This window comes from Cynoglossus semilaevis, chromosome 2, assembly GCF_000523025.1.
Source record: "Cynoglossus semilaevis isolate Cse_v1.0 chromosome 2, Cse_v1.0, whole genome shotgun sequence".
In the NCBI taxonomy this organism is placed as follows: domain Eukaryota; kingdom Metazoa; phylum Chordata; class Actinopteri; order Pleuronectiformes; family Cynoglossidae; genus Cynoglossus; species Cynoglossus semilaevis.
This window is the reverse complement of record NC_024308.1, coordinates 10377042-10396964: the sequence shown is the minus strand read 5'-3', so window position 1 is coordinate 10396964 and position 19923 is coordinate 10377042. Positions and strand designations below refer to the sequence as shown.

The 19923-nt window shown below is 38.5% G+C and overlaps 1 protein-coding gene across 7 annotated transcripts in view; it reads left to right on the top strand.

Annotated features, from left to right (window-relative positions):
- tle2b (TLE family member 2, transcriptional corepressor b) overlaps positions 1-19923 on the top strand; it is a 67540-nt gene that overhangs the window by 26727 nt on the left and 20890 nt on the right. For all 7 annotated transcript variants that reach the window (XM_025054262.1, XM_017042479.2, XM_017042498.2 and 4 more), the window contains 3 exons: positions 2250-2294; positions 17544-17606; positions 19127-19201. In XM_025054262.1, the coding sequence (XP_024910030.1) occupies positions 2250-2294; positions 17544-17606; positions 19127-19201 (183 nt within the window). The remainder of the gene's footprint in view (positions 1-2249; positions 2295-17543; positions 17607-19126; positions 19202-19923) is intronic.

Genomic DNA, 19923 nt, shown 5'->3' with positions numbered 1-19923 from the left:
AATCAGTAGCTGGTTCCACAAAGTAAAGGAAGTGAGTGAAGGGTTAAACCTTCATCTCCATGTGCTTTTTTTTTCAATTGACAGATATGAAACACCTGTCAACTTAGAAACCACAGGTACCTAAGCTGACATGACATTAAATATAAAATTATACAACCATTATTAAACCACTCTACACTGACAGTCATATCCATGTTCTTTCAAGACTTAGAGTTAACCAGGTGATTTTAGCAGTTTGTTCTCTACACTCAACTGCAGATTGAAATACATGTGTTTACTCTACATGTTTTAATCTACAGTATGAACCTTCACAGAGGCTATAGTTTGTGTTGAAACATCCATTACTATTTTGTCATTAGTAGCACTAAGGCTTGTTTGATAAACAGTCTGTTTAATAAAGTCCCTAAGTGGCATTTCATTTTCTTGAACCAACACTAAAAGTAGCTGTTATCAAATAGACTTATCTGCATTTCATGTGGTTCTCTAATGCAGTTAGCTCTGTTGTTCTCTCTGTGTGTGCGAGTGTCTGTTTGAATGTATTTGAAATGGCTTGAGTCACTTTAATTTAGGGCAATGTTTCCATTAAGACGGCAGCTAAACTTCATTAAGGTCTTGGATCTGTGTGTGACAGCGCATATTAAAAAAAAACCTGTACAGTTTTCTGTTTGAACTGGTCTTGGATCTGTGTGTGACAGCACATATTAAAAAAAAACCTGTACAGTTTTCTGTTTAAATGTGAGTCACTGCTCATAGTGGATTGCATTCACAATGTTGTTTACAGGTTGTATATATTATTTACACATTGGCATTGATCAGCCATTGAAAGCATTGTGTTATTTACAGAAATACATACTGAGTATCATGATCTAGGTCACGCAGGTTGTGTGCTACAGCATATGATGAAGGAACAGAATTCTATTCATTCACATGTTTTGCGCAGCCAGGAAATTATAACTCTATCACGCTTAATTAAAAGTCGATAAAAAAAAATAACAGAACTACTTTTGTTAAGTGTGAATTGCCAGTACTGTATATTTTCTAACCAGCTGTATATTTTGGTTAACACTGTCACATGACTTTAAGGGGACACCAGTTTATACAAATAGGAATACATATTTTACTAAAAGGAGCATTACTCCCAATAGTGCTCCTCACTGGGGTCAGCTAAGCTAACCCACCACCGACCAGCACCACCTTCCTTCTACTTCTTTGGTTCCTGGTGTCAGGGTTAGAATTGTTGGAAACAATGAATGGAAACACCTGCATCCGCCCAGAGAACATAAGGAACACTTTCTCTCTTCATCTGCACCAAGATAAAAAAAGATATTCAGAAATCTAAAATATCTGACTTTGGTAGAAATGTTCTGGACTATTGGAAAGTAAGAGATAAATCATGTTAAAGTGTTGGGCCATTTCTGCTGAAACTGGACGATGTTAGTGATAAACAGCATCTTCACGGGACTGTTCACATCAGAGATAAAGCTACAGAACCAAGGTTGAATTACAGACCTTTAAGTGAATACTGTTCTTGCACAGTCTCACCGGTCAAACATCTGTTTATACACAGTTAACAGAGTATATGCACAGGGTATTACTAAACGACTGAAGTGTATGCAACTAAAAATACACACTCCTACACAGGGAGAGTAGGAGTTAAAAACACTTAACATCTGTACATTAACAAGTGTTAGAAGTGTCTGAAAAACACTCAAATGCTCATCGCTCATCCCTCACACTATCACATAAATACCTCATTATCTATTCACATAGGCATCTTCATGTTGTATTATTTATCCTTTATTATACACCAGTTATAGTTTTTTTTCACACTCCCAAGCTTTTTCCTTTAAACCACATGGCCCCCTGGGCAGCTGCCAGGAGACGCTTGGAGAAAATTGGAGGGAAGCTGAGAAAAAAAATGCAAAAAAAAAAATCTACGCTGTATTCGGGTTCTCAAGTTTCCGATGGTACATGAATGCACCTTCCATCTTCGGCCTGACATCATATTCTGTGACCTGGTGGTTTGCTCCTGTTGTCAAGCTACTCTTCAAGCTTTATTATTTAATGTGAATATACAGTGCTGAAATTTGTAACTACATTTGTAAATAATTTTGTTATGTGAACAAATGTAATTATTATTGAATAATGATTTGATTTTTCTTCACATACAACAGCAACTGTGCTGAACAACATTGGAAATATTATAGGGTAAAGTAACATTGCTGTGTTATTTGTTTGTGTCTTCACAGTACTATGAAATGTCCTACGGTCTCAACATTGAGATGCACAAGCAGGTAAGGGACAGTCCTTCTCCTTTTCTGAGTACAGTACATTGACTGTGTCATCTGCGTGGAAGTTGCACTTATTAAGTCAGTGGGAGGAGATGAATGTGTTATTGACTACACACCAACTTTGTCTGCCCCTTTGACTTCATGTGTGGGAGGTTTTCTGCTGCACTTTGTTGCTGATGTCCTCTCAGTGTTTTTTTGTGCGCTGGGTTGTATTTGCAACAGCCTTTTGTCCAACATTGTATTATGCACATGTTGTATTATTTTTCTTAATGTGCACCCTATTAGCAGAACAAAGCCAAATCTCCGAGCATAAATTTGTGTCATGATGAGAACGGGCAAAGTGTCACAAGTGGTTTCAACACTCACACAGTAATGGATGGCTGGTTTTAATACACACCACAAGGTTCACTGCCGAGCACTGCAGTTAACTATACAATATGACAATGAATGGAATAGAACATAAACGCAGCTACTGTAGCGTGAAATAGAAGCAGTTCTAAATCTATTTAAAAGATTTAATTTATTTTATTTATTTATTTAATTGTAGAAACAAGCATGTCTGCCAATGTAAGACTGCAAAACAGATATACTTTTGAACAAAGAGGGGACACATGCATGGAGATACTGTATATGAATCAACATCAACACCATAAAATCTATTTTATAGTTTTTCTGCATCTGTTTTGTTAATTTTTGTATTGTTGTGCTCACATGCTCCACTTTTATTCTACAGACTTTGTAATTCAAATGGCTGATGTGTTTAGAACTCTTGTCCATCTATGTCTCAGCCTGCTGGAGTTGTTGTTTGTACAGAGTTTCTGTTAGCAGTCAGATGCTGTGTATGTAGACATTCTTGCCCAGGGAGCTATTAGGTGCCAAAGTCATAATGATTCAACCCTTAATGAGAGACTGTATTTCTGGACAATGTGTGTGCACCGTGGTGTATTGCATAAGAGGTGCAGCAAACTGTGACTGTGAACGTGTTGAGTCTGGGATTTCTTTTTTTAATACCTGTGGCAATTCTGTTGTGTGTGTCACTCTTTAAAAAGGATGGTATTCTCTAAAGTTAACTAAAAACATTTTTCACCTTTTTGATTTCCAGTGTGACAGCAATACACATTTACAATAGAAAGCAGCTCATTGTTTAAAACAATCTCCCAAAACGCCTACAAAATGAAAGCCTCCGCACTTTAACCTGATAATCATTGTGCCATTTAGTTATCAAGGTAATTACAGGACAGAGACATCAAACAGTGGGACTCTGTCCAAATACAGAGAGCTGTGTATACATACCTAACTCTGGAAGAAGTTATGTATCATTATAATGTCCCATTAACGGCTAAAATGTCATTGAAAACTCCAGACTCGTGCACTAGTCATTGTTTGACAAGCACACACGATGTTAAAATAGCGAAGAACATTTGTGGCTTGGTGAGTCACCATCTTAGCAGTGATGCTGGTCTAGGATGAAATCAAACACTTGGCTTGAAATGTGAAGTATTAGCAATTGTAGTTTTTTTTTTTTTTTTTTTTACTGTAATGTGTGGACACATCACTAGCTAAGTGTGTGTAAGACTAAACTTCTTCAGGAGGAGAAATAGATGAAAACACCATGCTCTGGGGTTTCTCCTTTTAGACTTGTTGAGTTTTACCTCCTGTCTTCCTCAGACGTACCATCAACAATAATTTTCTTTGCTTGGTGCTTCCTGCAATGGTTCTGTGTCACCTGGGGGGTAGAGGCCAGACTTTGGGAAACAAAGATGTAATGTTATGGATGTATCACATGTCAGGGACAAGGCAGTGTCTTGGTGAGGATCACAACCAAGACTTTGACCACTGTGTAGGTGAGTGACATAGGAAATTATGTACAGTATGTGACTTCTGACTTACGGTGAAGATCGAGTTACATCTCACCGTAGGAACAAATCTGCGATGTAAGTCGAGAATCCCCTATATTATATTATATTAGATATTATCCACTTCTATGAGCACTTTAATGAATTAGAGTTAGTAACTAATAATAGTAATTTTATAAGTGACAGTGCTTTTTGCCTCTAAACATAATTTTATTCTAAATATCACTGTTGAAAACATGGAATAAAATTCAGCACAACTCAAGCTGCCCTGTGATTCCAGGAAGATAGAGAATTCAGATAGGGAGACGCAGAGGAACTAAAGATAGAGAGGAAAAAAGACACAGGAAGTTAACAGAAAGTAGTAAGAAGGAAATATCTGGCAGCCAAACCAGCAAAACTGGGCTGTCACTTTATTTAGCCTAAAATGGGACGAAGTGGACTGGTGTTTTGGCTGCAGCTCTGAGAGGGGTGACAGAGGGAGGCCACAGAGGGGAGAGAGTGGAAAATAAAGGGAGGGGGGAGGAGAGACGGAAGAAAAGAAAAAGGTAGTGAAGATGACAGGAGGACACCAGAGAGGTACAGTTGAGCGTGGCAGGGTAAAAAAGGGAGGAAAAAAAAGAAAAACAAACTCACTGCCAGGACGTGTGAAAGATGGATGTGTGAAAGAAAAAAAAAACTTTTTAAAAAAGAATGAGGAAAAAAAGGTGTAATTGAAAATTATTTTAGAAAACTAAGTAAAACACTTGTGGTGATTGAAGGATTGAGGAGAAAGAGAATAAGAAGAAAATAATAATGAAAAGAATGAGTGAAAATTTAATTTCAATGGGAACATGAAAAATATTACGAGGAAAAAAAAGATGTTTTACAGACAGCTGGCTTGGGTAAGTAATGAAGTGGTTTGAAATGAAAGGGAAAAACAGATTGTCTAAAAAGCACAGATGAGAAAAAGCTGAGATTGTGGAGAGGAGCTGGAAAAATGTGTGAGAGGAAAAAGGGGGGAAAGAGATAGATTGAAAGGATGAAAGAGGAGAGAGTAAACAGGAAGGATGAAGCCTTGGAAGAAGGATGGATAAAGACCTCAGAAAACAGACGAGAGGGGAAAAGGATGGGGTCGGGAACAAGAGCCAAGAAATACAAGCAGTTGGGGGAAAAGTGAAAAAAAGAGCGGGGGTGGGGGTTGTAAAAGATGGAGATGGAAGAAATAGGGGTTGCAAAAGAGAGACATCAAGAGAGGGGGAGATCTTTGAGTTGCAGTCAAAAATAATGAATCATGAATAGATTTAACAGTGTCTGCTCTTATTTCCTGTCCTCTTTCACGCTCCCCCCTCCAGCTACCTCCTAACATCCTGTCTGGATCACTGCTATTGCTTTCCTCCCTTCTCTCTCTTTTACTCCAGTCCACACACTGTCATTATCAAAGGCTGGTCCGTCTCATGTCCTGGCCTTAATTGAGCTGTAACATCACATCATCTCTCGTCTCCTTCCCTTCCTTTAGATTTCATTTTACTTCTTTCTTTTCCCTTCCCCTTTTCACCTCTAATTATGTCAGAAATATTCTATTTCCTCTATCGTCACCCTCGATCTCTCTTACTCTGTTGCTGTTTTTTTATAGTAGCAGAGCTACTGATGTGATCTGCTACAATCTTGAACTTGTTTCCATCAGATCATCATGTAAAAAGTATGTACAAAATGTTTCTATTTAGCAGCCAAATTATCATTATTATTTCGACAGGGCATGTTGCCCTAAACGTCTTTATTTGGGCTTCTATATCATGGCACATTTACTAACAGTTTATTCAAATCCCAAATTCCGTGGCTACAGTTACAACCTGCACAGATGTTGGCTTTTGCATTCAATAAGTATGAATGATGTCATGTTAAAAACTAACATAAATACATTTTTGACACCTAAAAAGGGTTATTAGAAGCTTGAATCGCAGGAGTTTGGGAATCAGTTTATATTGATTTCTATATCTATATACAGTCTACTATCAAAGCACGGTCAGCAGTGATAAAACATGATGTCTGGTTACATTTGGGCCATGTATCGTATTAAGGACATAGTTATTTTGGCTCATATAAACGAATGTTGATTCTGAAATTTTCACAAGCTAATATAGAAATATAAAAATGAGGATAAAGACTTCTTCTTTTAAATGAATACATTTGAACACACTCATGCAAGCATACGCCACATTATCGCACAGGGCTCACTTCCATAATCATATAATACGGTATATAGCTTTATCCCCAGGAGCAGCCGTAGGAGCTACAAGGACAAAGCACTGCTCCCTCTGGTTGCTCTGTATTCATTGATATAACACTTCTGGGACTGGAATACTCATTGCCTTCATCCTCCTCTATATGCACAGGCACAACATGGCTAACAGTGAATTTATATGCAGAAATATTCCTGGATTGGCAGAGGAATACGTCAATGGCGATCTGTATGCATTGTTAGAAGTGTGGTGAATAGATTGAAGCAAATCTCTATTGACAGTTGATACTGGCAGTAGGATAATAGGACCACGGTGGGAGGTGAGGAAGAATGGGAGCTTTGTTTGACCCGCGTACAGGAAGATGTGGAGGCAGACCAAAAACTTGTGACCAGGCTGGAGCCTGAAAAGATACAAAATCTGAAAGGCAGGAGGTGAATAAGAAATGATATTGATTCCATCTGCATTTTGGCCTTTAAAGGGCAATAATAGGCTTTCTTCAAGTTAAATAAATCCAAGCTGTAAGTCATTTTTTGGTATTCTTGGCATTCTGTCTGTAGTGGTTGATTGAAATACTATAGTTTAGGCTCAAAGATTAAAAATGTACAAAAATGCATTTTTCATAAGGTATACATTAGGCAGTGATACCTCTGCAGTGACTGAATCATTGTTATAGAAGAATAGGAACTTGTTTAAAAATTGGAATGCGAGACCCTGCAGTCGACTGTGTGGGAATGTTACAGTGTATAATGAGCTCATCTTAAACGGTTGCCTCCTAAAAATCATATTAAAAATGTATGTGCTGCATCACTAGCAGTTTCTGTAAGGTGACTGTGGTGTTAATGCAGCTGCTACACAAAGATTGTATGGATCCTAATCCTAAATTTTAAATATAGCATAATGATGGCCCATCCAAAGCAAATACATTTACATTTTTAAATCTCTTATTTACAATATTCCTATCCCTACTGTACATCAATTGTATACAAAACTGGATAGCACTGTCCTTTTTTCACAGTCTACAGCAGTGGTTTCTAATGTTTAGTAGTTTAGTTTAGTTTAGTTTAGTTTAGTTTGTGACCCCATATTGACATCACATATTTCTGGCGCCCTCTTGAGGCATTTATTCCAGAAATTTTCTTTAATCAAATGCTTGACATTTCAGGCTAACCCTTGTGGTGTCCCAACCCCAACGTTGAAAAACCCTGGTCTACAGCCAGTCCATAAATATGATCAAACACGATGTTGGGTTATTCCAGTGTCTGTCGAATCACTGATGTTTTTTTTCAATGGCATCTCAGATAAAGCTGCTAAAGAACACGGTGGGTGCGTGAAGTGACACAGGAAAAAGCTGCGTCTGTCGAGGCAGCAATGTTATGACAAAACTTTTGAACGGAAGGACGTTGGTGTGTTTGACTGCACAGCTTGGTAATAAGTTGTCTAAGTGTTGTATAGAACACTGTGGTGCATAGAGCAGGCAGGATATTATAGGGGGTTGAGTTTGATAGTCAGGATGCTCAGCAGCCAGACTGTTTCCCCTGTGGACTCCTGAGGACAGATGAAGCAGCTGGCTGTCCTTCCTTCCTGCTCCCTCCTTTCATTTCACCACCACTCATTTGAGGCTGACAGTGTGGTGGCGTGTGTCTCTGTCTGTGTTTTTGGAACTGAAAAGCCTTTTCTTTAAGCCCTATCTTTGTTCAAAAAGACAGCATTATTGTCATGTTGTACCTGAAAAAACGAAAACTGAAATTTCAGAATTAAGACGAATTATATAATTAAATGAAAGGGTTATTAAATGAAATGGATAAGACAGAAACAAGGGCCGAGAGAGATTTGGACAATTTAAGCAGGAAAGGGAGCTCTTTTATTTATCTAATTGCACAGCAGTGTGTGTGTGTGTGCGCGGGAGAGAGAGTGAGAGAGGGAGAGGGAGACAGAGACCTTATCTTTCTTCCTAATTAGCCTGGTTGTCTTGCCCTTTTTATGCATGTGTTGCTGCACATGTGTGCAGTGTGTGTGAGCGTGCATATGTCGGTATATTTGGCTGAAGTTGTGACCTGAATCCTCATCTCATTTGGGAGAAGGAATGGAGCTAACGAGAGTGAGAAAGTGAGGGCGAGTCCGAGCGAGCGAGCTCCAGACGCCTTCATTTTCTACTCACTGCTTTAGTTCATAATAGGATTGGGCTTCTCTCTTTTCAATCTCTCCATTCACTCTGCCTCACATTTTCTCCCTCTGTCATCTCCACCAGCCTGTCGCTCCGTAATTCTATTAAACAGTGGTGGTTGGAGGTTTTCTTTGACCAGGTTCATTTAAAGGTACGGCGAGGGCAGGCCTGTGTTTATAGGTCAAATGGACGTTTTTTTAGAGGTCAGTTGTTATCATGTGTTCTTGTGTTCAGTCATAAGCAGTCCCTGTTTCATAACACTGAAACTGTACAGTGTGTCTCGGTGCACAGCAGCCTTTTTCTTTCTCTCCCTCGCTCTCCCGTTTGTGTGTGTGTGTGTATGACAGAGCCCATTTATGAATAACAAAGCATAGTGATAAAGAGTGAGGGAGGGAGAGAATACAATAGGAGATATTCCCCTTAGGATTGTTAGAAAATTAGTTGGTAGAAGGAAGGAGTGAAAGATGAGAAAGTGAGGAATTAAATTCCCGTGGTGCCACTAGGTTTAGTCAATCGTCACCATGGCAAGGACCTGTGGTGTGTGTAGCTGCCCCTGCTGTTTCTGTCCATATGTTAAAGTATATACTGTATGTGTGGCATTACAAACCATGAGTTTATTTATTTAATTTTTGTTCAATGGTTTTTTTTCCCTCTCTTTTAATTTCTGAGATGGTGTTAGTATTTCAGGCTCCAGTGATAGGTTAGCTTTAGGTAGGGATCAGCTTTTGGTAAATTATATATTAATGAGACCTGGCTCAATCATTAATCACATGCTGTTTAATTATGTTTCCCATCTGCCCTACTACTTTATTATCTATTGTCCCATAAATGGGATCATTATTTACTGTGCATATCTCACATCTGTCCTAACATTGATCTAATGATAAATGATATTGATATAGCATTAGTCGACTAATAAATGCATCTCTCCTCTGTGTTTAGTGCTTTTTAGTAGTGGTTTTTGTCCGTCCCAGATGATCATTCAAATTCATCACTTCTATCTAGAAATCTAGGCAGAATACTTCTGCACACAATCATGCCTGTTTTATTATATCTGATAGAATAACTATTTTTCTTCAATCTGTGTTTAACTTGATATTTTGAGGATTCTTCACCCACTGAGTCTGACTGCTCTGTGACAATCTACTGCCAAAAAAAATAAGATAAAATTAAATGAAGAAAAGAGAGTGGAACTGACACTGTATTGTTAATTACCAAGAAATCTGCTATGGTTGGACAGAAAATGTGCGATTGTTTTATAAATCAGTGAAGGATGACTACAAATTTTTTTTAAATTTACATTACACATAAATATCAATTTGTATCTATATATTATTTATATTTATGCTATTAGTCAGGTGTTATTTGTCTGTACCTTCTGCCCCTAAATATTCATAAAATATCACCACAAATGCAATGCAACATGACATTTCTGTCTAATATCCTTTTCTTTCATCTTGTCTCACAATTGTACAAATAATGTCAGCCTGTGTGACAACACCTCCATGTACTGTATGTGCAGGTGTTTATTTTTAATTTGCATGTGTGCGTGTCGTGTGTGAGGAATAAAAATAAGACGTCTGTCAGTATTTCTTTTTTTTTTGTATTTCAAATGTTTCTGCTGTCTGCTTCGCTGCCTATCTTATATATTGGTTCTGCACTAAAGGTTGAGTCTTTGTGCGTGTATGGGTCTAAGAAGCTGTGTGTTTGTGTTTCTGTGTGTGTGTGTGTGTGTGTGTGTGTGTGCTTGTTGCTCTCGTGCTGCGAGGCTCTGCTTGCTCTGCACACAGCTTATTGTTTCTGCTCTCTCTGCTCTGTTTGCACTGGTTTTCTCTGTGCCCTCATTGTATTCTTGTGAGCGTGTGTGCTGTGGCATGATTTTTGTGTGCAATGGTAGTGTGCGTGCGTGTGTGTGTGTACATACGTCTTAGGGTGCTCATGCACGTGTGTGTTTTTGTGTGCCAGCATCTCTTTCTCCCTCTCTGTCTGTTTCTTTCCCTCTCTTTCATTTTCTCTTCTTTTTACTCTTTTCCTGTTTCCATTCCTTTTCTACCAGAATAGAGGGGGCCATCAATCAGAGGCAAGAGGATGGAGGAAAGAAAGGAGGGGCAGAGGAAGTGTAGAGGAGGAGAGAAGTTGGCTCAGCGCCAGTGATGAGGAGCTGGCATACTGCCCAGAAAGAGAGGGAGAGGGAGACAAAAAAAAATTGACTGAGGAAGAAAAAAAAATCAGGGTTTATGGGAGGAGTGGAGGGAAAGGAGGGCAAAGAGATAGAGCAAGAAAGAAAACAAGATCTGTGAGAGTTTAAGAAGGAGGGCAAAGGTAGAGAGTGGAGGAGAAAGCATAAAAGAGCCAGGCCAAGTGCACAGAGGAAAATAGAGAGAGATACTGTGGAAGTGGAAAAATGAGCCAATAGAATAGAGAATGATGCAGACTGATTGCATGGAGAGAAAAGAGAGGAGGGGCAGGAGATGGTGGTGGTGGTGGGTAAGTGGAGGTGGGGGGGCTAACACACAGGAGAGCAAGAGGAAACAGGAATGTTTTCTGTTTGCAATGAATAGCTCGGTGCCTCCAACTCCAATCAGTGGGTGATTAGGACATCGCTGGCTACAAATATTTACCTTAAGCTGCTCCGAGCAGGACAATTAGAAAGAGAGACAGGCGAGATAAGCTGCAGCATTGTGTGTACACTCCAATTTAGTACCAAAACACCTGGTACTAATAAAACTGGTTCCTGGGATTTCTGCACAGTTAGGTTAAACATTTCACAAGGACAAGGAGAGACAATAACTGTTATTGTTATTGTTTTGAACATAACGGTGGAAGGTCCATTATCACACGAGAATCTTTAAGGATTGTAAGCCTCCGTGTCATAAGGTCAGCTGGAGTAAACCCCAGATGATATTGGGCAAGGCAGAGTAAATCCTCAACAGATCCCACATATGGAGACAACCTTTCATATTCACATTTATAAACATCCCCATTTGACACCAATGTCCAATTAACATAATCACCAGTCTGCATGTATTTGGACTGTGGCAGAAGGCTGGGAAAAAATCACCCAGATACAGGGAGGACATGACACACAAAAAACAACACTTAAGGTCACTTAAGGTACTGTAAGCAAGACATATTTAAACACATATTCACATATTGTAAATTAAATTAATTTTTCTAAGATCTGTACATCAGTTCACATATTGTAAATTAATTTTTCTAAGATCTGTACATTTGTTCCCCTAATATTTAAATATTCTGCTGTGGAATTATAACCAAAAGATCTGTATCTGGAGGTCAGTTTTTAAAAAAAGCCTTCTTCAGCAGAAGTCTTCAACAGATTGAGCCTAAAGTATCTAGCATTGTTTAACCATTTTTCCTCAAGGCTGTAAATCACAAAAGTGTGGATAATGGAACAGAGAGGTAAGGGGAAAGGGGAAAAAACACTGAGATGTTGGTTGACAATTATTACATTAAGTAGTGTGATTTCATGCACACAAACACACACGCGCACACACAAACCAATGGGTTGGCTGGCTCAGACATAGTGGGATTTGGAGGTTGGCACAGCCGGCAGCACTCTAGCACACTGGGCACTGTCTCCGTCCTCCTGAGCCAACCTCAGCCCACGCTCATCACATTCAAATTCACCGAGCTTTATTGACAAGATGAATGCGGTCACTGTTGCTCCCTGTCCTGCTGGGAGAACAGATACAATGCTGATCTGTCCCAGGGGCATTGGCTTCTCCCATTTTTTCCATTTCAGGTTTAAGTCAGAAATGTAAGAGGAAAACTGTGAACTTGTCAGTTTATTGTCAGTTCATTTCACCTTTTGTGTTAAGATAACTTTTCTTTTTATGATTCAATTTATTGTTGTATTAGTTTTGTACCGCCATTAAAAGGTATTCTTCAGTTACTGACTGTAGAATCAGTCTTAGTAAACAACCAAGTGTAAGAGATTTCTCTTTGTGACCTGGTACTTTTTAACACATATGCTATCCAATACCTTCTTTTATCCTCCAAAATGCCGTGGACTGACGTTGCTGGGGCAAAAGCGTCTGTTTTTACAGCATGTCACACAAAGTTAAGTTGACCATTTGGGCTGAAGTATCAGATTGGAACCACCAACCTTGTACAATAAACATGCTTCAAGTTTCTCTCCGACATTCCAGGTGTAGTTTATCTTTGACGTGTTTGAACAGTGAGCTCCCGTCTTCAGAAGTGCCCCTTGATGTCACCGTGACTTGTCCTTATCAGCAGTTTTTAGAAAGGCGTCTCCCACTCTCTGGGTGCCTCTCCAGAACAGTCTTCAGTCTTGGTGACATCACGTGACACTTGTGAGAGTTCACTGGCGAAACATGTCAAGGTAAAACTACACCTGTATTGTCTGAGTATAATTTTTTTTTGTTTTTGTTTTTATTGTATATACAAAGTATATACAGTATATTCTCTGTATCAAGTAAACATGGACCTAGTGGAACTAAGAAGGCATGTGTAGGATTCAAACCATTGTTTAACCTCAGTTAGGAGGTGGTGAGTGAGCGGGTAGAAAAGTTAGAAGAAGAGAATTATTTCCTTTTTTTCTCAGTAAGCCTGAGTAGAAGAAACTGTGACTCTCTGTGCTCTGCCTTGTGCTGAGCTGAGAGTTGGTTTGGGAATTGTATGCTGTTCTCTTCTGTGCTCTGATAAAGGTGTTTCTGATCGACAGCTGTACAAGGGTACCTTACCAACCGTGGATCTAAGAAATCATGTTAGCATTGATGCTTGGTATGACGATCGAAATGTTAATATTACAGTTACAAACTTCATCCCAGTAAATGACAATATATTATTCACAGTTGACCAATCCCCCTCTTGTAAGTCGCTTTGGATTACAGTGTCTGCTACATGCATAAATGTCAGTGTAAATATACTCTGGAAGGTTCTAGACAGAGGATCATAGTGTTCTAGTCTAGTCCCAGTCTTTAGCCAAAGGCTGAGGCTTCTAGGTTATTTCTACTGTGTTAGATTTATTTATTTATACATAACAATTGAAAGAAAATGGGTGAATTTTCATTTGTCATTACATCAGCATTACATTTTGAATTGTCATTACATCAGTTGGTTTCTTTCTTCCATCCAGACATGTTGTTGTCTGTTAGGACATTTTTAAAACACACTTACGTTCAGTAATAATAACATTTCTCAGTTAAAATAACATCAATATATATTTTTTATTTTGTAGCAATTTAAGATACATCTATATCACTACAGATGTGTGTGTACGTGTACGTGTGTGTGACAGTGACAGTGTGTGTATATGAGTCCAAGCTCACATTGCATCATTATGCAGCAACAAGACATATAAATGAATAGTTGATTCAAATTATCATTCTGTCAGTGGGCAGACACAATGACAGGCTTGAATAATCTGCGTTGGTTTGTGTGTGTGTGTGTGTGTGTGTATACGGTGTGACAGGCTTGAACATTCTGCATGTGTGTGTGTGTGTCCTGCACTACCACCCTGCAATTATTTTTCCATCTTTATTCTTGTTGTGTCTTATTGTTGCCTTCTTTCTAGTGTAGTTTTAGAGAATTAAGAGAATCTATATCCTCATGTATAAAATACTCCTGTGGTATTTTTTCTCTCATCAACCTCTGAGTCCTATTTTACCGACAGCCCTTCTCAGTCTCTGCCTGTCTCTCTGGTTACATGCCAGCAGTCAATGTGCCCTCAGGTGTTTATTGACCAATGCACGCTTTCCTTTCGTATCCATCCATCCCTTCATACTCCCATCCCTTCATCACTTCATCCGGCCAGTTTTTGGCAGGCCTCCCCCTTCTCTTTGCCAGGGTTGCAGAATGAGGCAGTGCTGTGTTGTATCTGGCGTCTGCCCTAACTTATCAGTTTATCTCAACTCAGCGCAAAATGACAGTATTGTAAAACACACCCACTGTAATACATTTAAATCCTAGAGTTGGTGAGGCGTTGATGCTGCAGCGTCATAACTAACAATGGGATCCAAGGGAATATTATCACACTGGGGCTGTGTAGTGTTTACTGTATACTTGATTGATTGATTGATTGATTGATTGATTGGTTAAACATAATGGCTATAAATTAGGGCTAGGACATTGGCTCTAAAGTCCTGGTTATTTCATTCATTATAGAAAGAGTTTTTTGTTTTTTTTTAAGAATAGAGAAAACAGTGTGATTGATTAAAGTTTGTGTGTTAAATGTCCTTCTGATATTTGTATAATAGGTCAGTGCTAATTTTATTTGTAGCCATGCAGGTATACAGTTCAGTGTGAAATTCATATGAAAGTTGTTTTGCGTAAAATAGCTTTAAATGTATACTTTCGATGTTGAGAACTTTTCTTCCTGTTCTTCTGTTCATGTAAAATGGAACATGGTTTCAACGTACGGCTGGGCAATATGGGCCACAAAATCACATCTCAATATATTTATGCTAAATCTTATTATACAATATAACTTAACATAACTTTTTTTCCCTTGCAAAGCTATATTTATATTTTCTTTTTAATTTTTAAGTACTTTTTTTATACATTTTAAAATAATGTTGGATATTTATTTAAAGAAATTCACATATACATGTCAAACAAAGAGTGCTAAATAAACATATACTAAATGAAAATATACCCTAACAATAACCCTATAAACCAAACCAGGTTTAATCCAAGTCCTTCCTTCTATGTTTAAGAAATGATAATTAAACTTTACTTTAACTAGATAAATCATAAAGTAACGCCAATAACTGCATAGAGGAGAGCCAAATTTAGAATTAAACAAATAATAGAAAAAACTGTTCCATAGACTCTTTCACTTGTCGTTAGCTTCTCTCGGGATTTTTGCCATGGGCGGGCTCTATTCAAGCACCCAAGGATGTGCGCACCTCTTTTATTTGAAAATTTTCAAGAGTTTTTCAGAAGAGATCAAGGTCACAAAGTGATTTGCATGAAATAAAACATAGAAGATATAATAATGAAACAGCAAAATTAAGAGCTCAGGTCGAAAACTTGACAGCCCGAGATTTAGTACAAGGTTGATGAATAAAAGTTTGTAAGTGCTTAACTTGGTCTACAACTCTTATGACTGTATAAAAGCTGTTTCACACTGTCAGGGTCGTGATTCCACAAGTGTGTGAATCAATATAAAATGAGGTTAAAGCAGTTTTTGTACACTATTGAGCTCAGAATTTGTTAGAAAAGGAGCCTGGAAATGAACTATCTGTGAATGATCCTAAGGTTCTATGGTTTTAAATCCAATAGTCCAGTCTTTAAAAAAAAAAAAAAAAAAAAGATAGTGTTGGTGAATGTTCATGATTTCATCATCTAGAATCTGAGTATTCAGACCATTATGGTTTGTTTTACTAAGTGTTCAAGTGTAATAAGTGTCAAAAACCATCTCACCCTTTACATTGACAATTTTTTTTGGCATTTTCAACCTGCCAGACAATTGTCTTATGGTGTTTTATTCGATTCGCTGTGTTGTCAATCTACTGTATATTCTTTGTGTACAGCCTGGTTAACTGGAGTGTTAATTTATTTTTTAAAGAGCATGATAAAAGCAAATGTGATCTTATGATCTACAAAGTCTTCACATTTGCAATATTCCCTGGCAAGTTATCAAATGTTACCTCCCCCCGTTTGTGCAGCCTACACACACACACACACACACACGCGCTGTACTTATTTGACAAATGTCACATATGTGATTTGATAAGACCGTGTTTGTCCTTGAGAACGCTGCTGTGTCTGGTGATAGCTGGTTTATGAAGCCATGATGAGATTGGCTCTTGCTGACAGGCTCAGTGTGTGTGTGTGTGTGTGTGTGTGTGTGTGTGTTAGCCTCCACATTGCCCTCCATCACCTTCTTTACTGTCATCCTCAGTATCCTCAAGTGCCAGGAACATGCGTTAGAGAGGATGGAGGGATACAGAGGGAAGGGAAAGGGAGAAACTCTGAGTGGTAGAGGGAGAAAGAAGTGGAAGAAATATGAGTCTGCCTGTGGTAATGTGTGACAGCACTGTTACAAGGGAAAGAAGGTAGAAAGTGATTGATGCTAGAGGAAGAAAAAAGGTCTACCGCAGGAAAAGAGGGCAGATGGATGAAAGGAGAGAGAAAGTGAAAAAAATATAGGAAAAAAATATATATAAAAAGATTGGTAAAATGATACAAATCGGAAGGTAGGATGGGAGGGAGAGGATGAATAGGGTAATAATGGCTCAGTGTGAGAGCTGTGGTAGAAAAGAGAGAAAGGCTGAGAGAAGAAGAGAACAAAATGAGGCTGAGAGCACTCAGACAGATAGAATTAGACACACCGCAGAGGCTGTGTGTGTGTGTGTGTGTGTGTGTGTGTGTCCGTCCTTTGTGTTTTCATGTAATGCGTACGCAGGCAGCTGTAATCTGTTAAGGGCTGATGGTTTGCCACGTGTCTGTGTTGTGTGTGTGTGTTTGTGTCGAGCAGTATGTGTTATTTACTATTTTCTAGTCTGAGATAAAAAACAAAACAGTTTTTACACATTTTTTTTTCTTTGAAATGGACAAATGTAACGGCACTAAACTGGAGGGGAGAGCCTGGGAGTGAAATCCTCTGAGCTTCCATGCTCTGCACGAATGTGAGTGTGTGTGTTCATATGTTTTATGTGTGTTTGAGGGCCGGGGGGGGCGGGCGGTGATGAGAGGCTCTGAGGCTGAGCTAAATGAAAGTGTGAGGGTGCTAAAAGACCAGATGATGAGGATGGAACACTAATGTTTCCTCCATCTCCATCACCTCAGCTGTCGTTCACTCCCACACGTCTCTCTTTAGTCCCAATGTCTGGTCACTGACAGAACTCCTCATTAGGGCTGTGTTTTTAATACACCGCAGGCCTTCGGAGCTATAAAGGTGCACGGTTTTCCTCCGTGTTCATTCTCTCCGTGTTATCCTACACTGTTAAATGTGATCCTATATCACATTCTCTTTTCCCTTTGGTTCCTCCTTTCATTTTTCTCTCCCTTTCTTTTTCCATCACAGGCGGAGATTGTAAAGCGTCTCAGTGCCATCTGTGCTCAGATTATCCCTTTTCTGTCTCAAGAGGTAAGTGTCCATCACCAAACACTGTTAGACAGATTTTTTTAAACCAAGTTAGAGATGGTCTATTCACATAAAAGGTCCGTAATTATAATAAAATACAAATATAGTCCTAATTTTAATAAGTATTAAGTATAAAACAAGTTATGCTACTGTATTGTAATAATAAGGAATATTTTAATGTAAAATATGTCAAATAATTTATTCACAAGATTTGATTCTTCTGTTCAATTGACATGAAAGAAGATGTTTATCTATTTTCTTTGGGGTAAAAAGAAATTAAAACAAAAATCCAACAGAACCACAAAGAAAATGTAACAATAAATTACCCAATCTCCTAGTTACAATTAACTCAGAAATTAGTCACTTAGCAAGGGCCTGTTAAGATGAACACAACACTGTCACTTCCTTCAGGAATTGAAGAAAGACATATGGAGTGATCATATTACCAGTTTTTAGTCTCTTGCTTTTTCAGTTGTATAGCCTTTTGCTGCCACCTAGTGAAAGAGTATCTAACTGTTCTGCCTTTCACTGTTTCTTAGACGGACAAAGAAAAATAATTTGCAGTGAAATGTTTCTAATAAACAGATTAGTATATTGGCTAATTTCCCATGTTACACCTAACGTTTGTTACGACACGCTTACGGGCCATAGGACAGTGTTTGGGAATCACAGATTGAAGCTCACTCTAGCAGTAAGTAAGTCTAGCAGCAAGTCTAGCAGTTCCAGATCATCACCAACTTAAAAAACACGATTTGTTTCTTCCACAACATCACATTTCTGTTACATTTATTTTGAGTCCCTCAGTTTCTGACTCCTCAGATTTCATAAAGAAGGCTCTCAGACTGTGACACTGATAATTTTGTATTTGTCAGGACATTTATATCTCATTATATTTAAATCAAAAGTAATACATCTTTCATTTGTAGCTTTTACTTAGCTTTTAATGTAATTGTACCTTTTATGCAACACGTCTTACCATTTTAACCTACATCATGTTTTGTTTTTTTCTGGTATTCTACGTACATACATAGATCCCAGTCAGCTGGAAGATCTGGAGTATTGACTTTAGGTGGAGTCAAGTGATTGAGGCTGGGACAGAACAAATCATTCTAGGCGTTTAGTGCTAGTTATATCAGTACATTGTGTATATGCCTGCACATACACATGCTTTTCACCAACATTGATCGATTTTAGAAGTGTGTGCCTGTGAGTCTACACTGATGAATATGGTCCATGAAGACCTGAAGGTCATGGCTCTGTCACTTTGATCAATATTGACTGTGTGTGTGCATATTTGTGTTGGTGTGACTGATTAGAATGGGTTTTATGTAAACTGCACTGGGATTTATGTGTGTGTATATGTGTGTCAACACGTTACATGTATTTCTGTAAGTCTTTATATCAGTGTTAGACAATTTCTCACTGTTTAAATTCAGTTTAAATTCAGATATTTCATTTCTCCCTCTCCCTTTTCCTCTCCCTCTCTCTCTTTTTTCGCCCTCTTCTCAAATGTGTATGTGCAGCACCAGCAACAGGTGGTCCAAGCGGTGGAGAGAGCCAAACAGGTCACCATGGCTGAACTGAATGCCATTATTGGGGTGAGTCAACTCCTTTCGTCAGTAACAACTAACACACTCGCCTACATACATTCACACCAAAAACTGTAATCCAAGATGAAGATTGAGGAAGAGGATGGCACAGTTCGAGATTCAAAATTCACACACATGAATAATACATGAATATATAACATCTGCTCTGTATATTTGCTCCATATATAATATGTAAACAACACTGTACGAAGTGTGACCCATCGTTTGGGATCGTCTGTAATCCTGTCTTAAATAATACTGTTTTAATTCTAATAATTTAATATAATTATTAGATAATGTGTTGAGGAGCACTTGTGTCAGGTTGTGGCAGTGCTGCAGCTGGTTTAATCTTTTCACCATTAGCAATTTAAGGCGTGCAACTGGAGCGGCGAGGATGAGAAAACAGAAGGTTCAAACAACAGTCTCTGTAAAGTTAGTGAGAACTAAAAACAGTTAGTGATTCTTCTGTGGTTGATTCTAATCACATGACATATTTGCATTAGTGTCATCAATGAAATAGAAAAGGCTGCACTAATTATAGTCTAGTTTCATAACCTTAAAATTGTATTATTATACAAACGCACACACACTGTGACGCTGTTGAGTCCTGTGGTAGAAGGGACTTTCCAGAGCTTGTCAGAGCACTGATCACATTACTGTCTACTTAAAGCCCTTTGTTCCTCACTGTGTCACAAACACTGTTAGCACTAATGCATGCGAGTATGTGTGTG